Below are 18057 nucleotides of genomic sequence, written 5' to 3'. Positions count from 1 at the left end.
ATCTGACACCACTGGGATTAATATATATAAAAAAGTGTCTTTTGGTTTTTTGTTTTACTTTTTAAATAATTTCAGTGAGAGGATGATGCCGATTAAGCACTCTGGAATGTCACTTTTACACTTTTTACTATCTGAGTTTGGACTATTGTTTCACATTCCTATTTTTTAGAATTAATTTCCTTCCTCTTTCTTTCTTTTGGAATCATTTTGCCCAGCAATTGGTTCATGTGATTAAAAATTGTTGATGTTAGCAAAATCATTTTACAAGAGATTAATAGGATATGAAGTACAATTGAAAACAATGGCTTAGAGCAGTGGTTCTCAATTTTGACTAAGCCTCAGAACTACCTAGCAGCTTTTTAAAGACCAGTGCCTTGGCCCTTTCACACTCTAATTAAATTTGATCTTTGGGAAGTGGCAAGGACATCACAGCAGTTTTGGAGAAAGCTCCTTAGGCGATTCAAATGTGTTTTCAGGACTGAGAACAACTAGCTTACAGATTTTCTGATAATTTTGTATTAATTCCTTACCTTCATGAAATAAGCATTACAAAAGAACATTATAAAACTGATAACATTATTTTCCTCTATGCTGTTATATTAAAACATAAATCTATGACTACAGATAACTAAATTACACAAAATACTAAGGTCATGAAACTATATTTTAGACTAAGAATATCTGAAAGCTGCATTAAATTATACACACCACTGTGTGTTTTTATAAAAATGAGTAATGATGCACTAAAAACTGAGTTTACTTTCCCAGAAAAAAATTCACGTTCTTCCATACACTTTAACTGGCTCAAGATATTTTTAATCCTGTTGATGTAAAAAATCTCATTTCAACATTATCTCACTGTATACTATTTCATAAAACTCTTAAGAGTCATCTAAAAATAACATGATTATTCAATATTTCAAGTTATTTGTGTTTTCATTTGATGACAGCTTTCAATATACACCAAGCTTGAGGACATTTTTCAACTCTTTAAGACCTAATTACTTACTTTGTCTGCAGCTGCCAATAAGTTGTCAGCCATTTTGTCAAGGTTTGGTGCTTTCCCTGTATAAATGAACCTCATCATTTCTTTAAAAACCTCAGGGTCAACATCATTTATTTCCACTTGATTCTGATATTCAAAACAACATAAAAAAAGATATTTTAAGAAATACACAAGTGTATTAAAGTAATCTCTGACAGTAATTTAAACCCCCCAAATTTGTGCTAAACTACTTTAAACTCAAGAATACATATAGAGCCATTTCTAAACTATATTTTGAATTGAGGTAAGCAGATTTTCAATAAGCTAAGTAGGAAAAGGTAAACAAGAAGGTCTAACAGGAGCAGTATAATTGTGAGAGGTGAGGACCAAGACCAGCTGGAGGGCCCATGCCCTGACACTAGGATCCAACCAAGCACTACCATGTCAGAAGCCCCATTTAAAAAGTTAAAAAAAAAAAAAAATAGTGTAGGCCAAACAACACATTTGTCTTCAGTTTCTGATCACTGTATTAGAGGAAGATGGCTATTAAGTTTTCCTTTATTGAATTTCCAGGTCCTAATACAATGCCTAATACCCTACGAGCAATGGCTCTATTTCCAGCATTAACAAAAGTAAGGCCAAGTATTTTGAGATAACACCAGACCTTTGTCTCAGAAACCTCTATTTTGAAAAAATGGCATGTAATGTTATCTACTGGCACCTCCTTGGTTACTTAAGAAATACTCAATTTCAAAGCAGACTAGTTTTTCTTTCAAAGTTAATGCTTTAACATAGCAGTTTTAATATTTTTCCAGTCTACTCTCTATGGAAACTGATATACATTGTTAATATTGTTTTCATAACCCACTATGCTATATTGTGAACATATTGATGCTAAAATGCCAGTACAAACTTTTAAATGGCTCCTACTATATGCCAAGCATAAGAAGATGCAATTATGAACAAAACAGGGATTCATCTTCAAGGAGTTCACAGGCTAAAGTGGGGAGAGCAGGAAAGAACACTGGCTTCCTGAACTGTCTGGTACTCATTCTCTTTGTTTATTCTTAGTACTAGATAAAGCTTGAGTAGTAAGAAATTTTTTTTTACTCTTTTTTATTCTTTTTAACAATCCTTAGCAATTTTAAATCAGTTCTCTTAAACTTATCTAAAGATCCCAGGGTCCTACTTACTTTTACTTACTTTACTTACTTATTTATTTATTTATTAACAGTTTTATTCACATACCATACAGTCCATCTGAAGTGACCAATCAAGGGCTCTTGGTATAATTACGTATTATGCATTTACCACAATCAATTTGAGAACACCCTCACTGCTCCGAAAAAAAAAAATTCCATACCCATTATACCCCCATTACTGATGCTTAGCTTTGGTATAGTACCTGTGTTACTATGAAAGAATATTATAATGTTACTCTTAATTGTAGTCCTCAACTTTGCTTTAACTGGATTTATTTTCCCATATAGACTAGTTGATTTTTGACTCCTGTATCCTCTCTCCTGGTATCAATGAAGCTAAAAATCTAAAACTTAACAATAACAAAAATTCTGAGCCTTTGCTGCCTATAATATTTAACATCACTGATGTCTCCCTACTTGGAAGTCCTGAGAAAACTGTTCATAGCATCTGCTAGAAGAAAGCAGCTATTTTATTGCAGTCTCTAATTCTAAGCCACATGAAGAAACTCTGAATTTGTCTAGTTGGAGGCTGAAAATTCACATTATGTAACTAGCAGATTTCACCTCTGATCTTTAACCTGATTAGATGACAAGTGACAAAAAAATGTCTGTGAAAGTCAAATAGGTAACATCTGGATTGCAGTTAATGTACAGTTATACTGATACAATCTTTGTTCTATTTAAGTCTATTATCCTCTTCTTTTAGTGGCAAAGAGAATGTAGACGCTATTTTTGTTTCTAGAGGACAAATTTCAAAATCAATTCTTCAAGTATAGAAACGGGGAACATACATTCTTTTTTTTGTATGCTGTATGGTAGGGGTCACATTTCACTATTTTCTATGTGACTATCCCATCATCGCAGCACCATTTGTTGAATTTTTTTTTGGCGGGGGGTATACACAGGCCAGGAATCGAATCCAGGTCTCCTGTATGGCAGAAGGGGAATATACAATTTAACCAGAGACTTCTCAAACACCTATGGGTCAGGACAATGTTTCTGGATAACTATCCTTTTGGATAACAACTACCCACTTATTTATCCACTAGACAGGCATTCAAAAATAATAATCAGTTACGGAATCTATACTTATATTTCTTATGTTTAAAATAATCTGAAAAATTCAATGTCCTCCTAATTAAAAACACACATTCCACTAGTATGCATTTGTGCAAATTAAATATTAGCCTTTAAACCATGTTTACCTTTTTGCTTTCTTCCATTTCATGTTCAAACATAGCATTAAAAACTGGGGAACGAGCTGTAACAAGAGTAAGCATCATTATTTAGTGCACAAATTTATAAAAAGAATATTATATTACCCAAAAGTAGAAAGTACCTGCAAGTACAGATTTATGAGCTTTAAATTCTTGTCCTCTCACAAAAAAACTGCAATCTGTAAATCTTGTGTTTTCCCAGAGATTACCTAAATCTTCTGCTAGTCGACATTCTGGTACCTTCAAAGTATTTGTATTAGTATGTCCTGATATATTTACTGAATCTTGCACCACACTCACCTAATAAAAAAGGGACAGCAGGAAAAATGTTTTCACAAATTAATATCAATAATCAGTTATGGAATCTATATTTAAAATTCTTTTGTTGAAAATCCCCTCTGAAAAATTCAATGTACTCCTAACAAAAAATCCTAATACATGGGAACTGAACTTTAAAATACATTTTGAAGGGAAAAAAATGATACAGAAAAATATTAGAAACAAGTAAGATTTGTTTTAGTAATGAAATATTATGTAAATAAGTGGCCTATCAGCTAATTGGAAACCTTAGTTATAAAAATAATCCCCAAAACTTTTCTCAACAAAAAAGTGGCATATTGTTGATATCAAATGCAAACAAGGAGAAGACATTTTTATGAGGCAGAGGAAGAAACTTCTTTAATTTTTATTTTCTCACAGGCCCATTAACATTTATACTTTATTTTATATACAATAAACACAGCATAAGACTCACAATGAGATTTTGTAGTCTACATCATTCAAGCAGGGAACTATATGAAGCGTTATTCTTACATGTTTTAATCATAGTAAAAATTATTTAATTATCATATTTATTATAAATTGCAAGAATTTCTATAAAAACAATTCTAAAGATTAAAGTTCATGGAAATCTTTTTTAAGAAGTATTATATTACTGAAAATTTCACATTACATTTAATAAATTAAAGAAACTACTACCCTCAACCAGTAAAGAAAATGTTTCAGAGTAAATAAAGCATCTTTAAAAAAGTGTTATATTGGTTATCCATAGTTATTTTAAACTGCTGAGTTTTGGAGTAACTGGTTATGTATCAATAGATAATTAATACAAATCAATTCACTTAAAAACATATTTCAAAAGGCTTTTATTAAGTGAACGGAAAGTTTTAATAAGAACAGAAATACATTTTATTTAGAAATTTTAAATTAGAAGTGGTTAAATTGGAACAAACTACAAATAGGCTAACAGTAAATATATAACAACAGTCCAAGTATAAACTTCTGAAGATAAGTCTCAGAAGTCCCCATTCTCCCAGATGTACAAACATGTATTCCATGAGAATAACTGGACACTTATTTATAAAGAAAAACTGGAAAATCTTTATTTTTCAGAGGCTATTAACCATTTTTCCTCCCCCTCAAAATGTGTACTAACCTTTTGGAATCACAAGTATTATAGAAATCATCTAGTTCAGTAACCTTATATTTTATAAAAGATGGCTAAGTGAGATGAAGAGGAAGTAAACAAAGTGCCCTAAATAACACTGATAGTTAGTAGTAGAGGAAGACTAGACTAGACCTGTACCTACAGATTCCTTTTTTTAGGGCTCTTTGTATTATACAATACTTTTTTTTAGCATTTAAAACCTGAGTAACATTAGTTTAACAAAATACAGTTTAAACAGCACTGATCACAACAATCTTGTGAGATATTCTAAATATGGGAACGTGTACATAAATAAACCCACCAATAAAAGTTCTAATTTTTTAAAAGATAATCATTCAGTTATTTCTAAAATTTCAATAACTACACAACAGAGAAAACTTCAATAATCCCTACCTGATTGCTCTGTTAAACCATATATTATAACCTAATGATTCACAAACCAGAAATGTTGGTATTAATATTCAGAGTTAAGTTAGGGATCAGCTTTTTATCACATAGACGATATTTATTTGTCCATATCAAACACTGCTTGGAACTGGATATGTTTAATTACTTGCATAATTTATCCAGTGAAGTTAAAAAAAAGTGATGATATATTGAACTTAGGAAAGAATTCCTTAAAATTATATTTATAATCTATAACCTAACTAAAAGTAGAACATCTAATGTGAAAGTCTGGCAAAAATTATCCGACAGAAGAAAGAAAAAGACCAAAAAAATCAAATACTTATTATCAGGCATAGATACTGATGATGTTACATTTGTATTTTGTTTAAGCAATCATAATTCAAAAAGCCTTATATTGACATACATTTATATAACATTATTATAGCAGCCACAAATTTAAACAAAAACATAACATTTTGTACATCAGAGTGTATTCAAGGGGTTATTTTTAGTGTAAAAATTAATCTAACTAAATTTGATAATCACTAAATTCTGATGATTATTTTCTTGATACCTGCAATTAAGAAAACAATAAAAATATTTTCCCTATTACATATCCAAACACAGATAATGAACATTCTTGTTGAAAGGAATCTAGAATAAAAAATTCAGAAAAAAGGCTGAGATTCTTTCCTGAGTTTTATATTTGCTTTTCTTTCAAAATAAAAAAGGTAAATGCAAATATTTTATAAAGAAAGGATAACTTAGCAACAGAAAAAGGCAGGAAAAAGAGACATAGCCTTAAAAATGAATTATAATTTAACTTTATGGAAAATGTATTATGTACATTTTTCTGTATATACATCTTTTTCTACTCTGGACCAAATGAAACATTCTGGAATGGCATGAGTCTATAGACTATAAGAGTATTTACAATCTGTTGGAATTAAAAAAGATGAATAATTCTTACCAGTTTTCTATTTTTTTTTTTCAACTTATTTCTCAATTCTATTTTCTATATCACTTTGGAGGAGAGGGGACAGAGGTATTTACACTGCTAGAAATCTCTGTCTAGCTCTGGCCAATTAAATCACTGTATGGAACTTGCAAGATGAAGCTATGTCTTGCACAAAAAGGGTAGCACCAAACTGCCTTACCTGTCTACAGCACCACTTGCAGGGGAGGGGGAGGAGGCAGTTCTTATGTAGGCTCAGTGCAACGCTTCCTCCTCTTCTGCAAGCAGTGCTGGAGCTGCTGTAGAAGGAAGGGGTATCCATGAGAGTGGTGGAAGAAACAATGGAGAGCATGAGGAATGATTGTTAAAAGTACTTTTTGTCTGCCTATACTAAATACAGTGCCCAGGATATAAATGCCTACATCAGTAAAAAGATGCATATTTCAGAATCCAATGCTGAATCTGAGCAATGCCAACTTAAAAATTTATGTCATGGTGGGTTCTCTTATTAGGGGTCACTAGGGTATATGGTCTAGCATATGGATAACAAGCACACTTCAAAAATATATATTAAAAAAGGATCTTAAACTTAATTTCAGCCTTAATTCTGAATTTCTTGGTTCTCTAGGTTCCAATACAATTTACTCAGGAAAAGATTGGTAAACACTATTTCAATTCAAAACAGAATGTTTTCTAAAAAACTTCATTCATAAAAAAGACTTAAGTTGCACTAATTTTTTGTTTTAAATTGGGTTAAAAAGTCTTTTAGGTCCTTTTAATTCTGAGAGTACATGATTTTAAAATATTAACACGTAGAAATCTAAGATAACTGCTAAAATTCAGTTGTTTCTACAATATGGATATTAAGAACCTGAAACAGCATAATATATTTAGACTACTACTTAGAACTGCCTATTGCAAATTTGTTAATATTCTTTCAAATTATTTAATGATCTCTGCTCAAAACATTTGTGCTTTATCAACCAAATAATAATATTCATAACAAATTTATCATACAGTTCATTTAAACTGTCTAAGTGAAAACAAGATGCACCATATTTACACTATGTAGTCTCTGGGGCCATATTTCAATTATTTTTATGACACAACATAATGACAGACAATTAAGTTGTAGCCTTACCAAGAAAATTTTATACATTTCCTGTAAATAGATTAAAGCTAACTTAGTTGCATTTGAGGAAGTTATCATGCTTCCAAGACACTTAATGATCCATAATAACCTGTTGAAAACATATTTAACATTAGTCTACTGGATCATTAACATTTTCCACTGGCTTCCTATGAAATAATACAATCCTTCAATTCAGTCCAGAGATGATTCTCAAAAATTCATAGATAAAACATCTTAAAGACTACAATAACAGAAGCAAATCAAAACTTCAAAGTAAGACAAATCTGAAGCATAAACTACTAGGTAGGGGCAATGCTGATAAATTTCAAAATACGCATTTTATACACATAAATAAGCCTCATAAGCAGATTGCCATTAGACATGGGCTTACCTTTAAAATGAGACACTACTTCTTAGAATGCTAACATCTATTTGATTAAATTATTCAAATTATTTGAATAAATAAAAACTTCCCCAATCTCTTTCAGTCACATCCATTATCATTCAAATATGGATTCAGACTCACACACTTTGAGTAATACCTTTTTTTTTTGGGTGCATGGTCCAGGAATTGAACCCAGGTCCCCTGCATGGAAGGTGGGCATTCCAATCACTGAACCACCTGTGCACTCTTGAGTAATACCTTTTAATATGATTAATCTGAACTGACAAAAATATTAATGAAATGTCACCTTTATTCAGAATGAAGATATTTGAAAATTTTCATATAAAGATATATACAAAATCTTTTGAAAAGGAACAAATATTTAACATGCGATAGTATAATTGTATATATAGTTTAAATTCTAATAGTTTATATTTTTGCTAAATCACTAAATTTAAACATGGAAATCCTTGAAGTAAAAAACATACCCACCTCACAAAATAATGTAAGCTTGTCATCTGGTAAAAGACCATTAGCTTCATCAAGCAAAAAATCCCTTCTAATGAATTTTTTAAAACCCCAGTCCTTCCCCTGTACAAATCGATATGCTCTTTGGCTTTCTGGTGGAAAACAGAATAGAAGTTTACATAAAACAAGTATCTAAGAAACATTTTTCTTAATGATAACACAGTTAAGTGAAATGAGCAAAAATAGGATTTGGCAGATACATCAATCATAGAAATCATTCCATGTGTTCACAAATGAAATGTCATAAAAGTCAAGTCAAGTAGAATCAGATGACTTCATATCATCGGGCAAATTTTGGCCATTCTCAATAAGCTTAATTTCAGATTTCTTAATCTCTAAACAGAAGAAAAGCTAGATCAAATCTTGTGGAGAAGAGATCTTTCTTAATTTAGGTCCTATAAAACAATGAACTAGGATTAACATAGGCATACTGGTTACTATCTAATCAGGACCCTATTAGAAACATATCCTTCATTTCCTGTTTCTCCCTTTAAAAATGGATGTCCTATATCACCAAAGCATCATGTAAACTTTTCTGGGACCTATTGCACCAATTTAAGCTTCACTGAACTACAGAAAAATCTACTAACTGGTAAAATGCTAAATAAAGTACTTGTATCAGTCCTATGTCTCTAGACATAATCCCTTTACCTTTAAAAAAATCTTCCACGAAAGACCAAAAGATACTTTTAGCATATTCTGCAAGAGTTAATAAATATCTGAAGTAAATGTTTTAAATGTCTAACATTGTGTAACAGGTATATACTCAGAAATAAACAAGATCTCTAAAGAAAGTCCTCATGTCCACCATACAAAGAAGACAATGAAAGTGGGAAAAACAGTAATACACCTAATTACGAAATATTACACTACCTTGAAGGTGAGATAATGTAAAAACGTATCTGAAAATATGTGATATTTCAGCAATAAAAGATAAATATATATCTTTTTTTTTTTTTTTCTGCATGGGCAGGCACCAGGAATTGAATCTGGGTCTCCGGCATGGCAGGTGAGAACTCTGCCTGCTGAGCCACCGTGGCTCACCCAAACGATATTTTTATAAATGAGTAGGTGGAACAGATTTTTCCTGATAAAGTGGTTTGATTCTATGATTCACTTCTAAAAATTATTTAAAATTTAACAGAGCAGTTTATGATATATTTTCCTAGTATGCATATTCTATATTTCCTACAATAATCTTGTATTATGAAGTTCTAGGTAACATTATTTCAGTTGGCTACATAAGTGATTCTTGGAACGAGTTTAATATGCCCTAAGACTAAAAAGACATGATTTCCTTTCAGTCAGTATTCAGTCCATTGCTCAAAAGAAAATTCTAGTGACAAAATATCAGGACATTCTATTTTCTTTCACACTGTTCTTCAGATTTTATTACCTAGAAAAATGGCAAAGGAGAAGAGAAATATTTCTTGAATATCTATTATATGCCAGGCATTAAACCAGCACCTTGCCCTAATAGCAACTATTTTTCTAAGCAACAAGTAAATATAATTTAGGTCATGAAAACATTACATTTTAGTATTACTTTTAATTACTTTTACATGTCTTATGAGTCTAAGATTTAGTAAAACAATTATAGCACTACACTAGCATTTAAAGCTAACTAAATATTGGTCAAATTAAATGTTTTAAAATAAGCAGATTTTAGTCAAGGAAAAAAAAAAAAATCCCAGACTTCTCTTGGTAAAAGTGCAGAAGTCACAGTTGGTAGTTACACAGAGACTTCTTCACTCCAGTTTGCAAGTCACTTACCCATTGCTTTTGTCTCTTCCCTTTTAGCATTCAGAAGGGAAAATTTGAATTTTGCTCGAACTTCACTTTTTGGGCAGCTGACTAAAAGCAAATATAAGGACAAGTAGTCTTTACTTTCATCATCTAATCCCTTTGGGTTTACCCTCAGGCACCTAAAATAAAACAACAGGCTCACATGGAGGAATATAATACTTTAAGTGTTCAAAAGAGAGGCAATACTGAAATAATTCGTTAAATATTATCACAAACAGCACTTTGGCAATATACCCACAGTTCTTCACTTTCTCTACCCTTTAGGAACTTACTACCAATCTAATACAAAATTAGATTAATATCTATTCAGGAACAACAACAAAAACAACAAAACCACAAAACCAAAACAAATGAAAATCTTACCATTTCATTTTGTCATTTGGGCCAGATGAAAATGTTGAACTTTTTAACACTTCACCCATTTCCTCTCGACAAAAGCTGAAGTTATTTATGGTCCACATGTAGGAAAATTTTACTACTTTAACCTAAGAGATTCAGAAAACCACTTTTATAATAATGAGTTTTATGTTTTTAACTTATCACATGTTAAACATCCTATGATCCATTCTTATAACACTTCTATCATAGTGTTTCAAAACAATATTCTCAAAATACTATAAAATTTCTAAGTAACATATAAAAAAATAAGGCATTTTTAACAGCATATACCTGTGTATAACACCAGCTTTCGGCTACAGGACCAATAGACATCTCTCCAGGTAGAGGTGGGGTGGGTTCCCGAGACATAGTTACTCTGTATTGCAGTCTTTAAGGATTTATGCAGTATTCCACACAGTTGAGTACTTCACCTATAAAGAAAAGAAGGTCAAATTAAACTTCAAAAAATTTAACTGACTGAATCAAACAGGAAGAAGTAAATCGTCACGAAACAAATACTTTCCCCAAATTAGACGATGAAGGGATTTCAAATTATTTTAATACTTTTTAAGAAATGAAATCATAAACCTGTGTGATCTAACACATTAAATCTTAATAATCAAACTTAACATTTATATATAATGTTATTTTGCTAAGGCATACTTTCAAAATGTGACAAAACACAAAACAACATGTAGCTTATTAGTAAGATCACATGCATAAAATCACAAACATGGAAATTTAATGAGAACAAGTAATAATACCCAATTCATCTTCCTTCATCTATCATTGATAAATTAATGAAAACCAAAAGGGCTGCAAAGCCCTGGAAATTCATCTGCCAGACTCTAGAGCACCAAGTAAAATACAAAATGCTACCTAACAGACAATATTCTCTAAGAATGACAGATTTCTACAAAAGTTTACTTTGATCTCAGACAAACAGGTTCTTTGATAAAACTTCCTCCCTATCAGAGTGCCTCTTACTGAGATGAACCACATAATAAAATTTCCTTTCAGTTAGCTCTTTTCAGTTAGAAATTTCATTATGAATGTCTTTTACCAGACTCATTTGGACATATAATTCCTCATAACCTGGCCAAGATACTGATGACTAGATAATGGGAAATCTATAAAAGAAAGAGGCAAAACCAGAAAGCACTCCATAAGCAATGTATTTTGTCACTACAGTGATATTAAGAATACATTCTAACACAGGGACTCAAGTTTGGAGAGCCCATTTTGTATAAATGAATAATGGGGGAAGAAAACCTCATGAATCCTATGAAAATTAACTAGGCAAAAGAAGGGGCTGATTCTTAATAAATTTAATCAGTTGTGCAGTCATCAACACTAAAAGTTTTAGAACACTTTCAGTCACCACAAAAGGTCCTTGCCACCCCAAGCCTGGTCAACCACTAATCCACTTTCTATAGTTATGTGTTTTCTAGAAATTTCTATAAATATAAATGTATAATATATGGTCTTCCATGACTGGCTTTTCTGCTTTTTTCTTTCCCTTAATATGTGTTACGGTTTTCTGTTTTTCTGCATATCTCATAATTTTTGGTTGAAAGTTGTACATTTCAGCTAATATATCAACTCTGGATTCTGATTTTTGTGGGTTACTGTTTTATTTTTTAGTAACTTTCCTAGGTTTAACTGTAACATCTATCTCCCCCATATTATGTGGCTACCAATATCTCTGTTTGGTTTTTTATTACTATTTTAATTCTTTCAGCTATGCTAGCATGCTGGGGGTGCTTGTTACTTTTAGCTGACAAAGCCACAGGTTTTCACTCCCAGTCTTAAATTAAGTTCCCCATCTTGTTGGTTTCCTGACTACTTTTTGGCTGGTAAAGTACCACTAATTTTTATTAGGAGGCATGGAGATAGTAAAAGAAGTATGATTTAGATATTCCTTTTAGGCAAATTAATAGTTAATTATATAAAGCAATGAAAGACTTATAATTATTAGTAACCACTAGTAATAAGTGAAAGGGCCCTGTCCTGGTCAACAATTTTGCCAAATGCTTGAAGTAAGTTAATAAAATGAACCATCATGACCAATTTCAAAACAAGCTAAGAAAAATATATGCAATATATAAAGTACATATAAGGTAAATTTTCCTAATATATAAACAACTCTACAAATTAGGGGACTAAAGTAAAAAACAGAAATAGTTCAGAAAAAAAGGAATTTCATCTATAATAAGAAAATCACAAAAACTTTCTTTTTAGTTTTAGGCATCATTGTTCTGTAAACCCACAACTTCTCCAACCGAAAAAAAGGAAGCAAGCAAGCAAGAAACTCTGCTGGTTTGAATTTGTGGTGGACCCCAGAAAAGCCATGTCCTTTAATCTTTATTCAATATTGCTGGCTGGGAGATTTTTGATTGTTCCCATGGAGATGTGACCCACCCAATTGTGGGCGGTAACTTTTGATTAGATGATTTCCATGGAGGTGTGTCTCCACCCATTCAAGATGGAGTTGCTTACTGGAGTCCTTTAAGGAGGAACCATTTTGGAAAGAGCTACAGAGCCTGTGCAGTCAGAGACTTTGGAGATGAAGAAGGAATGTGCCCCGGGGGGAGCTTTGTGAGAAAAGAAGCCCAGAGAGAAAGCTAGCAGTCGCTGCCTTGTTCACCATGTGCCTTTCCAGTTGAGGGAGAAAGCCTGAACATCATCAGCCTTCTTGAACCAAGGCATCTTTCCCTGGATGCTTTAGATTGGACATTTCTATAGCCTTGCTTTAAAATGTGGACATTTTCACAGCCTTAGAACTGTAAGTTTGCAACTTAATAAATTCCTTTTTAAAAGCTATTCCATTTTCTGTATATTGCATTCCAACAGCTAGCAAAATAGAACAGATTTTGATACCAGAGAAGTGGGGTGCTGCTGCAGTTTACAAATACCAAACATACTGGAACGGCTTTTTAAATGGATAAGGAGTAGATTCTAGAAAAGGTGTGAGGAGATTGATAGAGAAGGACTAGAATGCTCTGAGGGGACTGCTGGTAGAAATGTGGAGTCCAAAGATATCTCTGATGAGGTGCTAGACAGAAATGAGGTGTGTGTTATTTGTAAACTGGAAGGAAAATGATCCTTGTTTTAAAATGGCAGATAATCAGGCAGAACTGACTAGTGACTTTGGCTGTAAGGCAGATTTTAAAAGCCATGAACCTAGATATTTAACAAGAAATTTCCAAATTAAATGTGCAAAGTGCAGCCTGATATCTCCTCGCAGCTTACAGTAAAATATGACAGGAAAGAGATAAACTGAGAACTGAACTCTTGGGTACAAAGAAACCAGAAGGTGACATTCTGGAAATTTCTGGGCTTCCAGAAAGGGGACCCCAGAGAACAGTGCCCCATATGATGATTCAGTCAAATGTGTAACCAGTCAGCCATTACAGAGAAAGCCAGGATTGGAGATGGGAGTTATCCAGGAAGGATCTGTGGAAACACCTGCTGTCTAAAAAGGCATGATCCTTGCTTACTACATAGAAAGCCAACAAGAGTGCTGTGGAACTTGTATAAACGAAGCTGCTGTCAGTTTGGACTGGGGGGCTCATAAAAAAGGATAATGTGAAGGTAAAATACTTCAGAGGCAGAACTATGGAAGCTAAAGTCTCAAGTTAAGAAACCTTAGGCCAAGAGAGCAGGCCCACCCAAGTACCTGGAGAGGGTGAGTTTGCCCTAAAGGCATAGGACGTCTGCAGTGGAAGACCTGTACTGCCTTAGGCCTTGGAGAGGGTGCAGCACATTCCTTTGGGACTGGGGAGAGCCTTGCTGCCACCATATGGAAGGGTTGAATGTGTGCCCTGGAGATGGCGAAAGCCCAGGTGTGGCCCCAATGACTGGAGGGAGTGGAGTCAAGAAAGAGGTGGTCTTCCCAATGTCCCCCAAGGTTGCATTCAGAGAGAGGCAGGCCACTGTGTAGGCCCTTGGAAAGGGTGAGAATGCTGCTTTCTAAAGCCCTGAAGATAAATGATTCTGAGACTTTGAAATCTAATGGACTTTGCCCTGCAGGTTCCAGTGACTTCTGTGTTCCTTCTAATTTCTCTTTATGGAAATGGGAATATGTATTCTACAACTGTCCCTCCTTTGTATGCTGGCAACAAATAACCTGTTCTGAGTTTTACAGGTTCAGAGCCAGAGAAGAATTTTGGCTTAGGCAGACAATTTCTGTAGATGACTTTTTTTTTTTAACATGGGCAGGCACCGGGAATCGAACCCGGGTCCTCTGGCATGTCAGGCAAGCACTGTTGCCTGCTGAGCCACCGTGGCCTGCCCCTGTAGATGACTTTTGATGAGATTCTGTACTGGTTTTAATTTTGTATTGCATTTATATTGTTACTGAAATGCTTTAAGGCTTTCTAATATTGTTATGGGATGAATGTATTTTGCATTTGAAAAGAACATGTCTTTTGGGGTTCCAAAGAGTGGAATGTGCTGGTTTGAATCTGTGGTAGATCCCAGAATAGCCATGTCCTTTAATCCTCATTCAATACTGCTGGCTGGGAGCTTTTGACTGTTTCCTTAGAGATGTGACCCACCCAACTGTGGGTTGCTTACTGGAGCCCTTTAAGAGAGAACCATTTTGAAAAGAGCTACAGACACCGTGCAGCCAAAGACCTTTGGAGATGAAGAAGGAATACACCCCCAAGAGAGCTTCATGAAACAATAAGCCTGGACAGAAAGCTAGCAGATGCTGCCATATTTGCCATGTGCCTTTCCAATTGAGAGAGAAACCCTAAACATCATCAGCCCTCTTGAACCAAGGTATCTTTCCCTGGATGCCTTAGATTGGACATTTCTATAGCCTTGCTTTAACCGGGACATTTTCATGGCCTTAGAACTGTAAATCTGAAACTTAATAAATTCTCCTTTTTAAAAGTCATTCTGTTTCTGGCATTTTGATTCCAGCAGCAAGCAAACTAGAACAGAAGCTAATTAAATTAAGTCACTTTTTACCTATCAGACCAACAACAAACCAAGAAATTGGTGTGGGTTTGGGGACAGATACTCTCATTTATTTCTAGTGGGACTATAAATTGGAAAGTTGTTTTAATAAGTTCCTTTCTCATTTTTTATGGTGAAGTGTTTGGCAAGAAAGGAGAGGAAATGGTGCTACTAAATAAATTACTAATGTTATAAATACGAAAAACAAATGGCATTATTTGATGTTAATGAGAAACATTTATATGGTTTCTGGCAACTGAAAGCGATTTCAGAAACATGCAGAAGGTAGAGATGAGAATGAACAAGCAAGCCAACGGAGAATAACTACAAAGGAAAAAATGCTTAATATCATTTATAATCAATGAAATATATATATATATATATAAAATCTCATTTTCCATCTATGCTATCAAAGATTATTTTAAACTGTATACATCTACAGCCAGCAAAAATTACAGAGAAGCAGAAATTATAATTTTGGTAAACATTTTGTGAAGGACAATTCTATCAGTATCAAAAGCCTTAAAGTTCTTAATATTCTTTGACAAATAATTTCTTTGTCAAATTCAATCTAGGAGTGCATCCTAGGGAAAGTATTATAACTGTCAAAAAAGATAACTAAGTATAAACATAGTATGTTTTTGTAATATATTCATACATGGAAAACAGTACAACCATTAAGAGTGTGCTCATTTTTTTAGTGACAGGAAATATTCAGGGTATGTCTATGAAAAAATCAAAGAGTATGCTTAAAAGGATCGCACTTTTATAAATATAAATAGCAGATACAGTTAATAGAGGTTTAGATGCATACAAAGAAAACAGAATGGCAAAGTGTGACAGACAAGTTCTGGTGTCAACCTGGGCAAGTGGTTATGCCCAGATTATGCCAGGTAAGCATTGGTCTGACTGTTGGTGCAAGGATATTTCATGGTCTGATAAACCAGAAGGCTGTTATATTAAGTTATCAGTCAGTAGATTGCATCTGTGACTGATTACATCTGTGGCTGATTACATCTGCGATCAACTAAGGCCTGCCTCCCACAACAATACAGTTCAATCAGTTGAAGGCTTTAAAGGGAAGAGAGACTCTTTCACTGCTGCTTCAGCCAGCTAGCCTCTCTTGTGAAGTTCATGCAGACCCGTCATCAGAGCCCACAGCTTCACAGCCTGTCCTACAGATTTTGCACTCTACCATTCCCACGGTTCCATGAACACCTTTATAAATCTCATATTTACAGATCTTTCCTGTTGGTTCTGTTTCTCTAGAGAACCCTGACTAATACAGCATGTAAGTGCACTGAGTTGTACTTTGACATTGCAATAATGATAATGCTGACAGGAGAGATGTTGGTCAAAGGAGATGTTAAGTCAAAAAAAAATTCAGTCTTAATTCTTAATGTTTAAGTTTTTGTAAGAAGACACTAATGTAATGTGTAATGTAATACTAATAAATTACATAACTAAAAAATAAGTTTAAAGAAACCCAGCAAGGTAAAGAAGATTTAATGTCTCTATAAGGGTTATTCCCGTCCTGAAATGTAATTAAGAGCAAAATTCTTATATAAACACAAACTAAATAAAAGGCTACATGGATTTTGTTCTCCATCAGCTACTCCTTCAAATGACATGGTTATGGGATGAGGGTATGGAGAATGAAGGTGATCAGACTACATCTGTGAGCATTTACAAGGTATCACATATCTTGCTTATTCTTCAATAACTCTATTGGTGTTAAAAGTCCCACCTACGTCTCCCTGTCTAAAACAGACTTAGACAGATTCATACCTTACTTTATACTGCTAGTCAGAAAGTGACTGGAGCTAGACTTTGAACAAAAATTTGCCCTGGGTTAAAGTCTATGCTCTTTCCATAGAATTGTGCAGCTCTTCCTGATACTACAGAGTTGAAAGAGCCCTTCAATATAAGGTTCAAGTTTCATTATATAGATGAGAGCCAAGATTAGGAACATGAACCAGAATGGAGAGATGAACTGTCCAGGTTTTCAGTGTTAGAAATATTAGAATAAGGATAAAGGCAAAAATCTCCCAATACCCACCTCAGTGCTATTTCCAATATTCCATGTTTTTCCTCCACTTGGAAAGAAAAAGGAAAAAAAAAAAAGACTATTAACCACCTAATGACATTCAATCATTCCTACTCCTGTTCTTGCAGGAAAAGCATATATCTCAATGTGTGACTGGAGAATAACACGGGACTATCAAGCTATGTGCATTAACACAATTGAAAATGTTTTATTCATATTCAATTCTATAGGCTATTCTTAAGAATTTCAAGTGTCTTAAAGAATTTCAAGAATTTCTAGATTAGCTTATTAAGTGATTGTGCCTGTTTGAAACTATTATGTACCCCAGAAAAGCCTTGCTTTAATCCTGATCCGATCTTATAGGGGATGCCATGTTTCTTTTAATCCTGATTCAGTACTGTAAAGGGTGGAAACTTTGACTGGATTACTTCCATGGAGATATGACATGCCCAACTGTGGGTGTTTGGATGGTGATGTGACTCTGTCCATTCAGGTGGGTCTTAATTAGTTTACTGGAGTCCATTTTTGAGAAACTTCAGATACAGTGCTTAGAGAACAGCTGCTTCAGAGCTGACAGAGACACAGATGTCTGGAGATGCTTGGAGTAATGGCAGAGAGAGCAG

The 18057-nt window shown here is 33.7% G+C and overlaps 1 protein-coding gene across 5 annotated transcripts in view; it reads right to left on the bottom strand.

Annotated features, from left to right (window-relative positions):
• SPOPL (speckle type BTB/POZ protein like) overlaps positions 1–18057 on the bottom strand; it is a 69532-nt gene that overhangs the window by 15966 nt on the left and 35509 nt on the right. The window contains exons 1-8 of one of the 5 annotated variants that reach the window (XM_077153683.1): positions 17447–17483; positions 10714–10853; positions 10408–10529; positions 10012–10163; positions 8203–8330; positions 3527–3704; positions 3393–3448; positions 1010–1132 (exon numbers count right to left, since the gene is read on the bottom strand). In XM_077153683.1, coding sequence (XP_077009798.1) covers positions 1010–1132; positions 3393–3448; positions 3527–3704; positions 8203–8330; positions 10012–10163; positions 10408–10529; positions 10714–10791 — 837 coding nt within the window. In that variant the 5' untranslated portion in view covers positions 10792–10853; positions 17447–17483. Of the gene's footprint in view, positions 1–1009; positions 1133–3392; positions 3449–3526; positions 3705–6395; positions 6493–8202; positions 8331–10011; positions 10164–10407; positions 10530–10713; positions 10854–17446; positions 17484–18057 lie in introns of those variants that run through there. The other 4 variants (XM_077153682.1, XM_077153685.1, XM_077153684.1 and 1 more) reach the window with 4 other exon arrangements.

This window comes from Tamandua tetradactyla, chromosome 3 (assembly GCF_023851605.1).
Source record: "Tamandua tetradactyla isolate mTamTet1 chromosome 3, mTamTet1.pri, whole genome shotgun sequence".
NCBI lineage: Eukaryota > Metazoa > Chordata > Mammalia > Pilosa > Myrmecophagidae > Tamandua > Tamandua tetradactyla.
Note: the sequence above shows the minus strand (reverse complement) of the source record. Positions and strands in the feature narration are given on the sequence as shown.